The sequence below is a fragment of the Cavia porcellus genome, unplaced genomic scaffold (assembly GCF_034190915.1).
Source record: "Cavia porcellus strain 051 isolate PalLab524CR breed Dunkin Hartley unplaced genomic scaffold, mCavPor4.1 scaffold_25, whole genome shotgun sequence".
Classification (NCBI taxonomy): Eukaryota; Metazoa; Chordata; class Mammalia; order Rodentia; family Caviidae; genus Cavia; species Cavia porcellus.
The window spans coordinates 39,274,392-39,290,368 of NW_026947508.1; the positions used below are offsets into that span (position 1 = coordinate 39,274,392).

At 38.8% G+C, this 15,977-nt stretch overlaps 1 protein-coding gene across 2 annotated transcripts in view; it reads left to right on the forward strand.

Moving 5' to 3' along the window:
- Nasp (nuclear autoantigenic sperm protein) overlaps positions 1–15,977 on the forward strand; it is a 33,056-nt gene that overhangs the window by 12,524 nt on the left and 4,555 nt on the right. Inside the window, exons 3-6 of one of the 2 annotated variants that reach the window (XM_063236377.1) lie at positions 7,105–7,215; positions 9,763–9,843; positions 11,420–11,520; positions 12,155–13,153. In XM_063236377.1, coding sequence (XP_063092447.1) covers positions 7,105–7,215; positions 9,763–9,843; positions 11,420–11,520; positions 12,155–13,153 — 1,292 coding nt within the window. The remainder of the gene's footprint in view (positions 1–7,104; positions 7,216–9,762; positions 9,844–11,419; positions 11,521–12,154; positions 13,154–15,977) is intronic. The other variant, XM_063236378.1, reaches the window with a different exon arrangement.

Consider the following 15,977-nt stretch of genomic DNA (forward strand, 5'->3'; position numbering starts at 1 on the left):
GTTGGCTAGGTGACCCTTCCCACTGCAGTTGCTAGTGAGTTGCAAACAGGGACAATGTATGCTGGGCCCCCCCACCCCCTCAGATCAGTCAAGCTGCTGAGGCCTGCACTGTATTACTATGCTGCCCCTCCAGGTCAGTCAAACTTCTGAGGCTTCATTGCCTTAGTGTGCGCCACCGCCATAGAGGATTGATTTTGGATAACCTATTGGGTCTTAGCCAGGTTGTGTGACCCAATCCTGTTTGGGAAGGGAACAACTGACTGAAGTCACTGCTGCCCCTTGTACTTGCTAGTCCTGCCTGATCCAGTCCTTCCTGGTCCCAGAATGTCATCCAATGGCGCCCCCCTTTCTGTGGAATGGCTCCACTTCTGTCACTCACCACAGGTTGTTGCAGGCTCCCCGCCAGCTCAGCTGGCTGACCCCCAAACTCAGTGTGCCTGTGCCTCCAGTGGTCAAAGCAGTGGGACCTCAGATGGCTTGGCAAGTTGCGTGCTGCTGTGGGAACACTAAACCTTTAGCTGTTCCAATAATAGCACCAGAACTGTATGTTTGATTGGTTCTTCTCACCTTAGTTTCTTCTTGGGACAAGAAAATTCATCTTCCTCTCTTCGGGGCTTCCCACACTGTTATTATGTTGAATTCTTAAGTTGACTATCTCAGGGAGCCTCTGTAGCCAGTTATCTCTCTGCCATCTTTGTTCCTAATTTTGTTTAATCTTTCAAAGTGAACTCTTCCATCCATTCATTGATTGTATTATTTTTTTTAGTCTCCAGTGCATTAGTTTTTGCTTTGATCTTTATAATTTCCTCCCTTGAATAAGCTTTTGGCTTAGCCTGCTCTTCTTTTTATAGAAGTTTAAGAACCATTAAGTTGTTTATATGTGCTGTTTTCCTGATACAGGTATGTACTGCTATAAATTTCTCACCTAACACTGCTTTCCCCAGGGATTTAGTTCAGTGGTATAAGTGCTTGCCTGGCAAGTGTAAGGTTGTGAGTTTGATCCCCAGCACACACACAAAAAGAGGCTGCTTTCATTGTGTACCGTAAGTTACAGTGTTTTGTATTGTTGGTATCTTTCAACTGTAGAAACTGTAAAAAAACTAATTTCTTCTTCAATTTTATCTGTGACAGATTGGTCTTTCAGTAGGTTGCTATTTAATTTGCATTTGTTTATGAAGTTCTTGTGGTTTCTTTTGCCATGGATTTTCAATTTCATTGCACTGTGATCTGATGTGGTCTGATAGTATGCATGGGATAATTTCAGTTTCTTTGCATTCTCTGAAGCATGTTTTGGTAGCCAGTATGTGGTCTACTTTGGAGAATGTCCATGTGTAGCTAAGAAGAATGTGTATTCTGAAGTTTGGTTCAGTTTTAATTTTTTTTTTTTTTTTGAGACAGGGTCTTGCTATGCAGTTCAGGCTGGCCTTGAGCTCACTTTGTAGCCCAAGCTGGTGTCGAACTTGCAACTGTCCTCCTTCCTCAGCCTCCCGAGTGCTGGGATTACAGGCATGAGCCACCACGCCTGGCTCTAGGTTATCTTTTTGTTATAGTGGGGTATTGAGATCTTCCAGTACAATTGTATTTGTGCTTATTTGGTTTTTCATGTCTGTTACTATGTTTTATAAAGTTGAATATACTGGTATTTATGATTGTAATCCTTTCCTCTTGGATTGTTTCTTCTACGGGACGTCATGACCTTCTTTTTGTAATTAATCTTGGCCTGATACTCACTTTGTCTGCAAATAGAAAGAATACCTACCCCTGCTTTTTCCGGTTTTCTGTCACATGAAGAATTATTTTCCATTCTCTTGATTTTCAGTCTATGAATTTCTTTTTGAATTAGATGTTTTGTTTGTTTGTTTTGGTACTGGGGGTTGAACTCAGGACTGTGCGCCAGGCTGCTGAGCTACATCCCTGGCGCCTTAAATACATTTCTTGAATGCAGCATATTCTTACTTCTTGATCCATTCTGTCTTTATTTTTTTGTTTATATTTATTTATTTATACATACCAGGAATTGAACTCACAACCTTGTGCTTGCCAGGCAGGCCCTTATTTTTTATTTATTTATTTATTTAGGTACTGGGGATCAAATTCAGGACCACATACTTGCAAGGCAGGCGCTTATGCCACTGAGCTAAATCCCCAGTCCCCCTTTTTTTTTTATTTTAAAGAGGAAAAACACTAAAATCAAGAAGCAAACAAACAATTAAAAAACAACAAAAGCAAAATGAGGACGATGACAACAACAACAAAACAATGGCAATACAGAATTTCAAAACAAGATACGAATTTAACAGTGGTTATTATTGCATAGTTATCCTCAAAGTAATTGCTCAGGCTACCAGATACAGGCATGCAAAGTTGATGAAACAATAAAATTTCCCTTTTAGCAGTTTCTTTTCCTTTTACTATATGTATTGTAACTTTTGGACCTTTTTCCATTTTTTTACCCTAGCAAGACAGACAATTCAGTGTTTACACATGGAAGTCTGATTTATTTCATTTATGAGTGTGGTTTCTGGTTGCATCTATTTAAATGCTTCAACTTCGGCTGCCATCAGAAGGTTTGCTTCCTCTGTGCGCCCAGTGGGGGCAGAGTGAAGCCGGATATGCCTCTGCCTGCTGGTCTCCGCCATCAGAAGGCTTGCTTCCCATGTGCAATCAGCATAAGCAGAGAGACCTAGGTAGATGTGCCTCTGCCTGCCTGCTACCACCATCAGAAAGGCTTGCCTTTCATGGTCAGCGGGCCGTGGGCAGGGACACACACCTAGGTAAGCCCCATGAACCTGCAGGCCACCATTGGAGACCCTTGCTTCTTTCAGGTAGCCATCAACCACCAAGAGAATCAGACAACACACTCTTGTATGCCTGCTACTGTTTCAGCAATCAAGGACACACAGGCTGAGAGAAGAAACAGCCTTACCACCGCACAGCCCTGGCCATTGGGGTAGCCCCAGTGTAGCTGCATGGGTCTGGGGAAGCCTGCCCCATAACCTGCTACTCCCTGGGAACCTGGTGCCTGTCCCTTCCCTTATACCACAAGGGGAGTCAACCTGGATGCCCTAAAATCAGCTTGTTGGGAGGAACCTAGAAGAATGTCAAGACAAAGGAGCAAAAGGCAATCTCACACCTACTGCCCACACAGAACTGTGAGAAACAGTCATAGAAGAAAATGGAAGTGACACACCTCAAATCTCAGGAAGGATAGCAACTGAAGTAAAAAAACAACTTTGCAAGACTGTAAAAGTAAGTAGTTAGATCAGAAATAATGCCTCAGGTAAAAGAAAGTAATCACAAATTAATGAAAGAATGGCTGAGTATATATAAAGACATAAAAAAGAAGAGTAGGAATATGGTGGAAACCTTTAATGAACAATATAGAAAGGAATTACAATGCATGAAACAGATTTAGAGAGAAACTCAGGAAATTAAAAAGTTGATTGAAAGCTGGAAAAACTGCTTGAAAGAGACTGAACATGGACTTTCAGACCTTGAAGACAGAATTGGAGCTAGTGATCTTGAAAGGAAAAATCTCATTTTTTAGAAATAGCAGGGAACCAGGAATAACAAGAAAAGGGCTGCAAGACACACATAATTTAAGAGTGATAGGTATCAGTGAAGAAGTGGGGATCAACACAAATGAAATAAGACTATTTACAGAAGTAATAGAAAACTTACCAAACATGGGGAAAGGATCTGACATACAGGTAAGTGAGGCATATAGCTCTCCAAGTAGCCATAACCAAAGTAAATCTACACTGAGACCTCAAGATCCCATATATTCAGTGCAAGAGCAGAATATTAAAGAGTGTTATAGAAAAGAGACAGATACCTTTAAAGGAAAACCAATTAGAATCCAGTCAAAAAGAGTTTGGAGTAAAGTGTTTCAAATCTTGGAGGAGTGCAACTTCCAACTCAGATTAATGTACCCTGTAAAACTGTCTTTCAAAATTGATGGAAGAATAAGATACTTCCATGATAAAGAACAACTGAAGGAGCAACTGAAAGAATTCATGTCTATCAGCCAACTCTACTGAGAGTGCTGAAGGATATTCTAGAGAGAGATAAAGATGACCATAGTTCCAAGGACAGCAGCAGCAGATTGCCAAACAGAATAAGCATTTGAATTAAAGGGAAAAAGTACAGGGCCAATGGCAGAAGAATAGCGTGACAAACCAATGTATTCAAGTGTAATTATTATGTAGATGGCCTCAATTCACCAATAGAAAAATACAGGAAGGATCAAGAACAGATTCATCAATATACTATATATAAGGAATACATTTAACTAAAGGAAATTAATAGACTGAAAATCAAAAGTGAGAAAAGAGTTGTTCTATAGGAGACCAGAAAAAAGCAAGGGTAGCTTGCCCATCAACTGCAGAATGGATAAGAAAGATACGGTATTTTCATACAAGGAAAGCTACCCAGCTATAAAGTAGGATAATCTCGAGGCTTTTGTAAGTAAATGGATGCAACTGGAGATCATGTTCTTGGCCAAAATGATTTGAACTCCATAAAAAAATCGAAGGAGTTAGTGGGATCCAAAAAGCACAATAGATATTATAAAACTGATAGGGGAGGAAACATCCAGGAGAGGAAGGTGCTAATCACTGTTAATTTCTCACTGTTTTGAACTCTTGTATTGTTTTCACAATTTTGTTAGGTTCGGTTTTGTTCTGTCTTGTTTTATTAGATTTTACTGTGTCTGGCATGGGCACCTATTTTGAACATAATGGGATGTATGGCAATCGTGGTTGGTTTCCTGTTACCTTGCTTTGAAGCCCTATAATGCTTTTATTCTGTTGTTTAATTGGTTTTATTGCTTGATTTTATTATATGTGATGATATGAAAAGCTATTTTGAAAACGAGACATCATGGTAGCCATTGTTGATTTCCTATCTTTTTTTTTTTTTTTTTTTTGTCTTTTTCCTTTTTATTGGCACCAGGGATCGAACTCATGAATGCCTGCTTGCAAGGCAGGCGCTTATGCTGCTGAGCTAAATCCCAGCCAATTTCCTATCTTGTTTTGAATTCCTATAGTGCTTTTATTTTGTTTTGATTGGTTTTAATCTGTTGTGTTTTATTTGATTTTATTATGTATGATAGTTTGAATGACCATTTTGAAGAAAATGAGACATTATATAGTAACCATTGTTTTCTGTAACCTGGTTTTGAAGTTTTGATATGCTTTTATTCTTTTGATTGGTTTTAGTCTGTTTTCTATTGATTCCATTATATGTGAAGGTATGGACAGCTATTTTGAAGAAAATAAGAGACATTATGGTAGCCACTGTTGATTTCCTGTTGTCTTGTTTTGTGTTGCTTGTATTGTTGTGTTCTAATATGCTTTCCTCTGTTTTGTTTTATTCTCTTTAAAATAAAAAATAAAAGCCTCAAATTTATCATTCTTTATGGCTGAGTAGTATTCCTTTATAAAGATACATTTTAAAAATCTATTCCTGAGTTCATTAGTCTATGTCTTTTGATATAGTGAATTGATAACCATTAATGTCAATTTTTTAAACACCAATTGTTTATAACTGCTATGTATTGACTAACCCTTGTCATGTTTTCATGTTGGCTCCCTTGCTTTTTCACCCCTTTCCTCTAATTGTTTTCTTTGCCTGGTGGATTCCTTCTGTTGGCATTCATGGAGCTGTAGTTCTTATATTTCTTTCTAGAATATCCTTCAGAACATTTTGCAGTTTTGCTCTTATGTTGTCTATGGCTTTCAGTTCCCACTTCAGATTTTTCCTTGTTCCAGTGGAACCACTTGCCTCCTTGTTTTCCTTATGATGCTATATTCCAGTGTCTGGTTGCGACTCTGCACATTACTTTAAAGTGAAACCCTTTCTTTGATGCTTTACTTTTGCAGTAGAACTAGTTGAACTCAGGTCAGTTGCATTGAACTAGTTCGTTCGTTCGTTCTTTCTTCCCTTTCGCTTTCCCTTTCCCTTTCCCTTTCGCTTTCCCTTTCCCTTTCGTTTTCCCTTTCCCTTTCCCTTTCCCTTTCCCCTTCCCCTTCCCCTTCCCCTTTCGTTTTCCCTTTCCCTTTCCCTTTCCCTTTCCCTTTCCCTTTCCCCTTCCCCTTCCCCTTCCCCTTCCCCTTCCCTTTCCCTTTCCCTTTCCCTTTCCCTTTCCCTTTCCCTTTCCCTTTCCCTTTCCCTTTCCCTTCTCTTGTTTCTTTGAAGAGACCATCTTAGTAGGTGTAGGTGATCCAACTGGCCTGGAATTTGGTAGTCTTTTGCCTCAGCATGTGCCACCACAGCTGTTGAGTTTTGATATGTGTGGATACCTGGAAACCATGATGATATCAAGACAATAAATGTACTTACTACCTGTGCTCTTTTGTACTTCATTTCCTCCCCATGCAACCACTAGTCTTATTTTCTGTCATTGTACATAAGGTTGTATGTTCTAGAATTTAATCTAAATGTATTGCCTAGTTTTGCTGTTTTTTATATATGGCTTCTTTGATTGGACATGATTATTTTGAGATTTATGTTGTCATATATTATCAACAGTTTGCTCTTTTTGTTGTAAATGTATAATCTTAACTTTGAAGAATTCCTGACTGTTTTCTAAAGTGATTTTACCACTTTACATTTTTGTCAGCAGGGCATGCAAATTCTCATTGCTCTGTATTTTTGCTAAAACCTCTTGAATTCACTATGTAGCTCAGGCTGTGGTGATCCTCCTGCCTCAGCCTCCCCAGTGCTAGGATTACAAGTGTGTGCCACCATGCCTGGCCTCTGTCTGCCTTACTTTATGCCAGTGTCACATTGTCTTCATGTTGAGACCATGTCTTGTCCTATTTACCTGTTTCTTGATTTTATTTCTTTTCTCTCATACAGCTTGTATAAATAATGGGTCCTTTATATTGCTTGGTTAGTAGTTACTTATAGTAACAAATGGAGACTTCATGAAGTAAATAAAACTTTAAAATATTACGTTGAAACTTCTGAGAATATTGTCTTTGAGATTTGGTTTTGCAGCGACAAAACATGTGAGTTAGCTGGATCTTGGTTGTGGTAGTCCCAAAGTTTATGGATTGTTGATTTGAACAGTATTTGATCTAAAATACAATCTTCTTGCAGTCTGGATGTGGATAATGAAGCTAAGAAGCTGTTAGGGTTAGGACAGAAACATCTGGTGATGGGAGATATTCCAGCAGCTGTCAATGCATTCCAGGAAGCGGCCAGTCTCCTGTAAGTACCCTGTTTTTCTATGATATTATGTTGCCAGTACACTTATAAAGAGTTGTTTTAATTTGGGTGTGGTGGTGCATACCTGTAAACCCAGTATTCTGGAGGCTAATGCAGGAGGATTGCCATGAGTTCAAGGCTAGCTGGGGCTACCCAGTGAGGTTGAAGTCCTGAACTAAATAGTGAAACCCCACCTCAAAAAAAGAAAGAAAAGAAAAGGTTGGAAACTGTGAAGAACAAGGACTTGTCAAGTGCTTGCTGTACATACACGAGGCCCTGGATTTGCTCTGTAGCACTGCAACAAAACCCTAAAAAATTTATCCAGTTTTTTTTAATGTAGGAGTTTATTGCTATAAATAAAAGTTTTACACTGAATTTGCTTAGTGATTATCAAATCTAAAATCTGAGCAAATTCAATCTTTGATTTTTTTGAATAAGATAATTTGTATTCTGATCACCAATAATTAAAGGAGTCAGCTTGTCCTGATTTGTTCATTGCTTTCCAAGGGTGGGACCCAGGGCCTTTTATATGCTTTGACAAACATTCTTCTTAGGCTTTATCCCCCACTTCCACTTTAAAAAAAAATTTGACCCAGGCTCTCAGTAAGTTGCCTAGATTAGCCTTGAAATCTTCTTCCTTAGTCCTTCTGAGTAGCTAGGATTAAACCATCTGCCACAGTTCCTAGTCCAAATTTCTTTTTTCTCTTCTGCAATACTGGATCGCACCAAGGGCCTCAGACATGCTAGATAAGTGCTTTACTGCTAATCCAGTAAGCCTTTACCAGTTTGAACACAGGAAGTCCATGACTGGGGAAATGACTTAGTTCCAAGCAAGTCGTGTAATTGGTCACCCCACACTTATGATATTTTTCAAACTTTAGAGTCTTTGTTATCTGCTGTTGAAGTTGATTGTAAGTTGATCGCTACCACCTTGAAGGCACAGTTTAGAATTTGTGGTGCCGCAGATGGAACCCAGGGTCTTGTGCATGCTACATGGTGCTATGCCATCTACTCTTATCCTTCTCTACCTAAAGACTGGTTCTTGATATCTGAGCCAGAAAAAAAGAGTTAACTTAAATCCAGTAAGGCAGCAATAGTTTTGTTATATAAAAGTTTTTTTGAGTAAGTTTCTCGTGATTGTGTTATCAGTTAAATTGAACCTCAGTCATGTTTCTTAATTAGTTGATTACATTTCATTCAGTTTTGGCAAGGGAATCCTATAAAAGAAATAGTTATAATGAAGCATTTATGGATTTCAAGTTTGAAGCTTACCTTTTTCCTGCCTGAGTTCCCTGTCCCAACATGCAAAGCAGTATATTATTCCTGGATATCCATAATAGTCTCTGGCCTCTTTGTACATCTCTACCAGGGCCAAATGAATTGGGGCTTTGATATTAAAGAGTGCATAGCGGGTGGCAGCCAGTTTTATCTAATGATAAGTATTTAAGTGTTTTGATGTAAAAAATGATGAGTTAAAATTAAGCAGAAATAAAAATCTTAGACACTACATTTCTGTTGCCCTACCCTAAAGGGAAATCTAAAGGAAAATTTAAGAATGCACTATTGTAATGTAGAAGACTACTGCTTAAACATGACCTTTGTTGTCACTGCACTTTCAGCTCATTAGTGTGACTTTGTATGACTTTGGCTAGTCTTTTATTCCCTGAAAGCTGGTCGTTTGCATTAGATGGAGTATAATACTTCTTCCTTTCCATTAATCACACTTGTTTTTTGTTTGTTTGTCTTGGAGACACAGTGTCACAGTGCTCTTAAGGCTAGCCTTGAACTCATTGTGTAGCCCAGGATGCGCCTCTTTGCTGTGTTCCTTTTTCCTCAGCCTAGCAAATGCTAGGATTAGGAGCGCATGACTTGCCATCCAACCATTAATCACACTTGCATGGTTTCTTCCCTCTCTCCTCTGGATATTGATAGTTAAAAGTTAAATACAGTGCCATCTGTATTTGTAAACATTTTTTTGTTGGCTTTTTTGAAACAGTATCTTGTTATGAAGACTGGGCTTGAATTCAGGAGCCTTCTAGATCATCCTCCTGAGTTCCTAAACATTAGTTTATCTACTTTTTTTTTAAACATGTACTTCAGGCTAGCCTCAAACTGCATGCAATTTTACTGCCTTGGCCTCCTGCTTGCTTGGATTATAGGTGTTTGCTCCATGCCTGTCTACACATTGTTTCAAATCCTTTTATAGACATTAATTTATTTGTTGAAGTAGCTAATATTGTTTCCCATATTATAGGTGATAAAACTAAGACACTGGTGTGGTGTTAATTTGTCTTAAGGTCATACAGTTAATTAAGGGTTACGGATGGGCTGTGTACTTAGTCTGGCTCCAGGGATCTTGCTCTTTATCAGGTTGGTGTTCGCTGATCTTTTCATAATTTGTCCCCTGGATTACATACTAATTAGCAAATTAATGTCATTTAGAATATGTATTATATATAGATGAAGAAATGTAACATTAATTTCATGCATTGTTGATGTTAACTAGCAACATTTTAGATGTTAAGATTTTAGATGCTTATTTGTTTTTAGAGGTAAGAAGTATGGAGAAACAGCTAATGAGTGTGGAGAAGCCTTCTTTTTCTATGGGAAGTCACTTTTGGAGTTGGCAAGGTATGTTTTTTAAACCTTATTGTATAAATAAATGTTTGGTTTATAAGTAGAATGTTTTATCTCACTTGATATGTTTGTAAACTGAAGTTTGGTACCATATATTTTCTAGCTTTGAGATTTCACAGTAGCTAAGTTGGGCTGGTTTTACTTAGAAAGTGTTTTTTTGTTTGCTTGTTTTGTTTTTTTATCTTTTTGAGACCAGGTTTCACTATGCAGTTCAGGCTGCCTTAAACTGAGTTTGTAGCCCAGGCTGGCCTTGAGCTCACAGTGATTCTCCTGCCTCTCAGCTTCCCAAGTGCTGGGATTACACGTGTATGTATGCTACCATGCCTCGCCTGAAAGTGGGTTTTGAGAGTGCATGAAATATTAATGGAAGATGTGGATGACACTTGATACAAAGAACAAAAAAGTATTGAAGTTTCTACTTTTGGGGTTGTTAAAAATATTTTTATTAGTGGATGATCAGTAATTAATCAAAGTTCAGTATGGAGAAGTGAAGCCTTATAAGTGAACCAAGTGTGGTGGCTCATGCTTGTAATCCTAGCACTCAGGGGGCTGAGGCAGAAGGATCATTGCGAGTTCAAGACCAGCCTTATAAAGTGAGCTGAAGGCCAGGCTGAAGTGTGAGACTCTCAGGCTGTGTAGTGAGACTCTCAAAAAATAACCCCCAAAACCAAAAAGGTGGTTTAAGCCAGTGACTTTCAACAAGGACTAGAGACAATTTGAAATAAATAGTATATGAACTTGTCTAGCGAATAATATAAGTAGTCTTGCTATTGAAAGTTCCTGTATGTTATCCAACAGAATAAAGTCTGTTGAGGGTGTACAAACTAGCAGATGATTTGTTACGCATTTAATCTCTGTTCTGGTAAGTTTCTAATCTTTGGAACATGCAGTTAATTCACTGTGAAAATTGTGCTAGAATGTTATTGAGTCTCTAGAGAAGTGTGTGTAAAGACAGAGTTTGGAATATTATTGCCCTATTAAAAGGGATGAATACAGATTTAGTTCTTCAAGAATTTCTAGGGCAGCGCCTGCCTGGCAAGTATATGGTCATGAGTTTGATTCCCTAGTACCAAAAAATTCATTCGAGACAGGCTTTTGCTATATAGCCCAAGGATGACTTTGAATTCTTAGCAATCTTCTTGCTTCAGTCTCTGTAATCCTGGAATAATAGGTGCACACCACCATATCCAACCTAGTTTTTTACTTAAGACATAGTCTCACTCACTAAGTCATTAAGTTGCCCAGACTGGGCTTGTGTTTGTGCTACTCTTGTTTTCAGTTTCTAGATGAGCTAGGATAATAGGTGTCTGCCATTACATATAGCTTGTATGGTTTTATATTATCTCCACTTAGTTACTTTTCACTTTTATGGCACATTTTCTGCTTGATAATAATTAGTAGGTTCTAGATGTTAATATCTTTTTTTTTTTTTTTTTTTTGTCTTTTTCATTTTTATTGTTACTGGGGATCGAACTCATGACTGCCTGCTTGCAAGGCAGGTGCTTATGCCGCTGAGCTAAATCCCCAGCCCCTAGATGTTAATATCTTTGATGCTTTTTCCTCTTTATAGAATGGAAAATGGTGTGTTGGGAAATGCCTTGGAAGGTGTGCATGTGGAAGAAGGAGAAAAAGCAGATGATGAATCTGTAGTAGAAAATAATAACATAGATGGTATGTGGAGTTGCATTTGTTATTCAAAACATGCGACGTGTGCTTTTTGTACACAGTAATTGAAATAGGGCTCTCCTTGCTTTGGGTGGTTTCTCTAGATGCTGGGGGTGATGCCTGCATCTAGTATAGACCACAGTAGGGATAGCCCATTATTGAAGGTGAACATAGGCTTTTGTAAAAGATTAATTTAATCAAAGAATTTATCTGTTGCAAATTTTTTAATGAGTTTGTGAAGCTCAGTTATGTTAATATTAATTTGAAGCACTTTGTGTCTTCAGAAAATTATTACTTTCTAAGCTGAGTTTGGCTACTAGAGTTTTACAAACCAGATAGGGGTCTGTAATGTTTAAAGGAGAATGAAAAGCTTGGCATCTCTTACCTAACTGGTAATCAGAATGCTCAAAGTGACATGATACTTAGCTTAAGGAGATTGGGTTTCTTTTGCAATAAGTTGCTCTGCTAGCTGGGACTCTTCCTTTGCTTTTCTCACGGGGGTAGGTAATCTTTAGGCCATCTGCTAAAAATTAAGCCAGGCCATTTGAGTGCTTAAAGGAAATGTATTTTTAGTTTCCATTTATGCTTTTATCATTAAACTCGAAGACATGTTTATGCTTCATGTTCTTTAACCATGTAGAGGAAGCAAGGGAAGAGTTGAGAGAACAGGTTTATGACGCCATGGGAGAAAAAGAAGCCGCCAAAAAACCAGAAGGCAATTCTCTGGCAAAGCCTGAAACTGATTTACAAAAGAAGAGTGAAATTGAGAAGGGTGGAAAAGAAGACATGGATATAAGTGTGCCTACAGAGAAGCTACAGGAAACAGTTGGATTGATTCCAAATCAGTCAACTGAAACCTCTGAAGAGGCAAAAGCAACAGCAGGACCAGAAGGACTGCATGAAGCTGAGTTTACTATTGGGAAGCCAGAACAGAAAGCACCAGACACAGAGGAAGAAAAATCAATTTTTGGAAATGACATCCAAAAAGAATATAGAGAAAAAGGTCAGGAGGAGCAGGAAGAGGTAACTGTGAGCACAAAGGCTAAGCCAAAAGAAGATTCCCAAGAACAGCCAGTTTTGACTGTTGAAAAGCTGGGCACTGCAGCAGAGGTTGAATTGGAGCCTGTGGAGCCCACAATCAAGCCAGTGGATGTGGGTGGGAATGAGCCAGAGAGACAGGTAGCTGCCTCTGAAAATGAGCCAGGAAAGGCTTTGCTGGAACAACTGGTAGGGCAAGAAGTGCTTTCTTTTGAAGAGTCACCAGTGATGACAACAGAAGCTACGGAGGCCTTAGCTCCAGAGTCTGGATCAGAAGTCTCTGAAAAGCCAGAGCAGGAACCCACAGTTCCCCCACAGGAAGGTCTAGGCAGTGGACTATCAGCTATAGGAGATCAGACTCCTGTCGAACCACAGACTTCTGCAAAAACAAAAGGTGGCTCAGGTCTAGAGGAGAAGGTCAGGCCAGAGATAGTTCTTAGCCAGGAGATTAAGCTGCCTATAGAAGAATCTCAGGCAGCTGCAGATGGGGTTGAAACCAAAGTAGCCCAGAGGGCTACAGAGAAAGCACCTGAAGACAAAGTTAATCTAGCTGCTAATGAAGAGACCCAACAGAGAGAAGAACAGATGAAAGAGGGTGAAGGTAACCGGGATATGCAAGAGCTGCAGTGGGTGGAGTACATTCTGGATTTTTGACTCACTAATCATGGGTAAAAAAGTCAGCCTTCCATTCAGGATTTTCCGTCTGCCTTTGGATTAGGAAAGGGCTAAATGAAAATGGGGGTAATTTTAAAAGGTTGTGACAAGTTAAGCAATTTAAATCAGAAGCAGAAAGTCTTTAGCCAGCTTATAAACTAACGCTTTTACTAACTGCAAAGTAGGTCTTCTCTGGGATGTTTGAAACTTGGCTAGCTTGTAGTAACTTACCGCACTAGCCAAGGAAGGGATGGCAAAGGTGGATGAGAGGGGCTTGTATAGGTAAGGCAATAGCAGGTTAGGCTGGCAGAGAATGCTGAATGGATGTTTGCTTGCATGCCTCTGGAGTTAAACTTACTATTTACATGGGTTTTCCTCTGCTTTAGGGAGCAGGAACAAAGAGCAGTAGAATCCAGTGAATTGGTACACTTAAGCAGGCATGCCTTCTTAGTGAAGGCAGTTAACTTTGAATTTTCTGTCACCAGCAATAAATAATTCTGGTGTCTCTTTCTACTTTTCATGTTCAGGAAATGTTTAGAGGCTTGTTCAAAAGTAGTTAAAACACCTGTCTTTGCAAAAGAGAAAAGAGAAACTTAGCCATTAGTCTTTCTGCTGCTTTCCCTCCTCATTTCATGCTTGCTTGGCTGCTAAGCTGAAATTTTGTTATTTGGAATGTTATAAAGTATAGATGTTTTGTTTCATTTTATTTCTCTAAATGCAATCCAATTCATCAAGACACATAAGCCTCTAATATGTAATTGGCACGTCTGACTTGAGTTGTGCTATCATTTGAGGATTCTGCTGTACATAAAGTTCATCTAACTTTGGCGTTAATAACAGGTATATTCCACTTGTCACTATTCTAATAGCCAGACCACTTAGAGTTCTCTTAAGTTACAGATTTTTAAAGACCCATCTTCAATATGTGAATATTTTGGTAAACAAGTTCTCCATCTATGGACAAGTCCCTGCATTCCAGCCAGTACAGGCATAGTAATCAGAAGTGAATTAGCTAAGTGTTACCACCATTCGTCTGTTGCTTGAGCTATAGAAGTTCTTTGAGGATAAAATGCTCATGAATTGCTTTCTTCTCTTATTTTTTTCTTTTCCTTTGGTGCTAAGGGTTGAAACTAGGACCTCATCACTGATACCCCTTACCCTTGATCTGTATTTTATTTGCAGTATTGGGGATTGAACTGAGGACATTTTCACAGAACTGCATCCCTGCCCCTGCGCCCCCCCCCCCTTTTTTTAATACAGAGTCTTGCTAAGTCACTGAGTTTCCCAGGGTAAGATCAAATTTGCAGTCCTTTTGCCTTAGCCTCCTGAAAGGCTGAAATTGTTAATTATGCAGGCCCAGCTCTTTTTTTTTTGGAACAGGGTTTCACTGTGTAATTCAGTCTGGACTTCAGTTCACTTCTGTATCTCAGGCTAGCCTCGAATTCATAGCCTCAGACTGCCTCAGCTTCCTGAGTGCTGGGATTATAGGTGTGCTCTACCACATTTGGGTCCAACTTTTAATAACGAACTAGGACTTTAAAAGCTCTACTGGTTCTCATAAGTTGGACTTTGATAAGCAATAATACATATGTTGTGTATATCTGTGTATTACTTTGAGTTCTAAAACAATACCTATGAGAGTATATACCAGTATCGGTGAAGTTGAGGCTTAAAGGTCATGTGATCCTAATCATAACTGCTAAATGATAGTATTAAATTTGTTCCTAGATCTGCTTTAAATGTATTGTTCTTCCCTAGCTACTTTATATTACCAAAGGCAACTTCCATTCTTTTTATCCAGCTCTTACCAGAAATTTCCTGGTCATATATTTACTTGTTTGTAAAATTATCTCCACCAAAAAGAATAACAGGGCTGGGGCTATAGCTCAGTGGCATAGTGTGCCTGCCTGGTAAGCACAAGGTCCTGAGTGTGATTATCAGTACCAAAAAAATACCGTACCATGCCATATCAATTAATAAAAACCTCTAAACCGAGCTGGTGCAAACTCCTCATTCCTTCCTGCCCTAGGGCCTTTAGAGACAAGCTAGGTAAGCCCTATACCACTGAAGTTACACTATCCCTTCCTAAGTTTTTTATAGGTGATATTTTAAGTGTTGGGGCAGTCTGGTCAATTTATATAGTGTGTAGTGAGACGTTGTCTTTTTTTTTTTAATTTAAAAAGAAAAAGAGAAAAAACGAAACAAAGTGGTGTAAGGGTACAAGTAATACAGAACTACAAAAAAAAAAAAAAAAAAACAGTAAGCAATCACCAGTTAATAGATTACACATTATCATCTTAGAGATAGTTAGTGAGACCTTGTCTTAAACTAAAAGTTTTTAAAAAGGCTAGGGATGTGGCTTAGTGCAGAGGCCCTAGCTTCAACATTTTGTACTGGAAAAAAAAAAAAGGTTATATTATTCAATATAGTGTGCTTTATTAGCAGCCTATCTATATCAACAGGTGAAAAATAATGGTGTCAAATATGGCCACATATTTAAATGGAATCATTGAAATGACTGGTTTGGTCAGTCAAATTCTGTATTTGCTAGAGCTGGCTGGAGGCTGTGGCGTGTTCATTGGTGAGACCAGGAAGGACTCTGCAGTTTTTCCATAGCTCTCTTGTGGGAAAGCTAGTCCTCTGAGTGTTCTTTTTTCTGAATAGAGTGGGATAATTTAACTTTTGGGCACTTTTCAAATCTGTAGTATTGTTTAATTAGTGGCATCTAACGACAATACAAACACTGTCCAAGGTAGCCCACCTACTTTTGA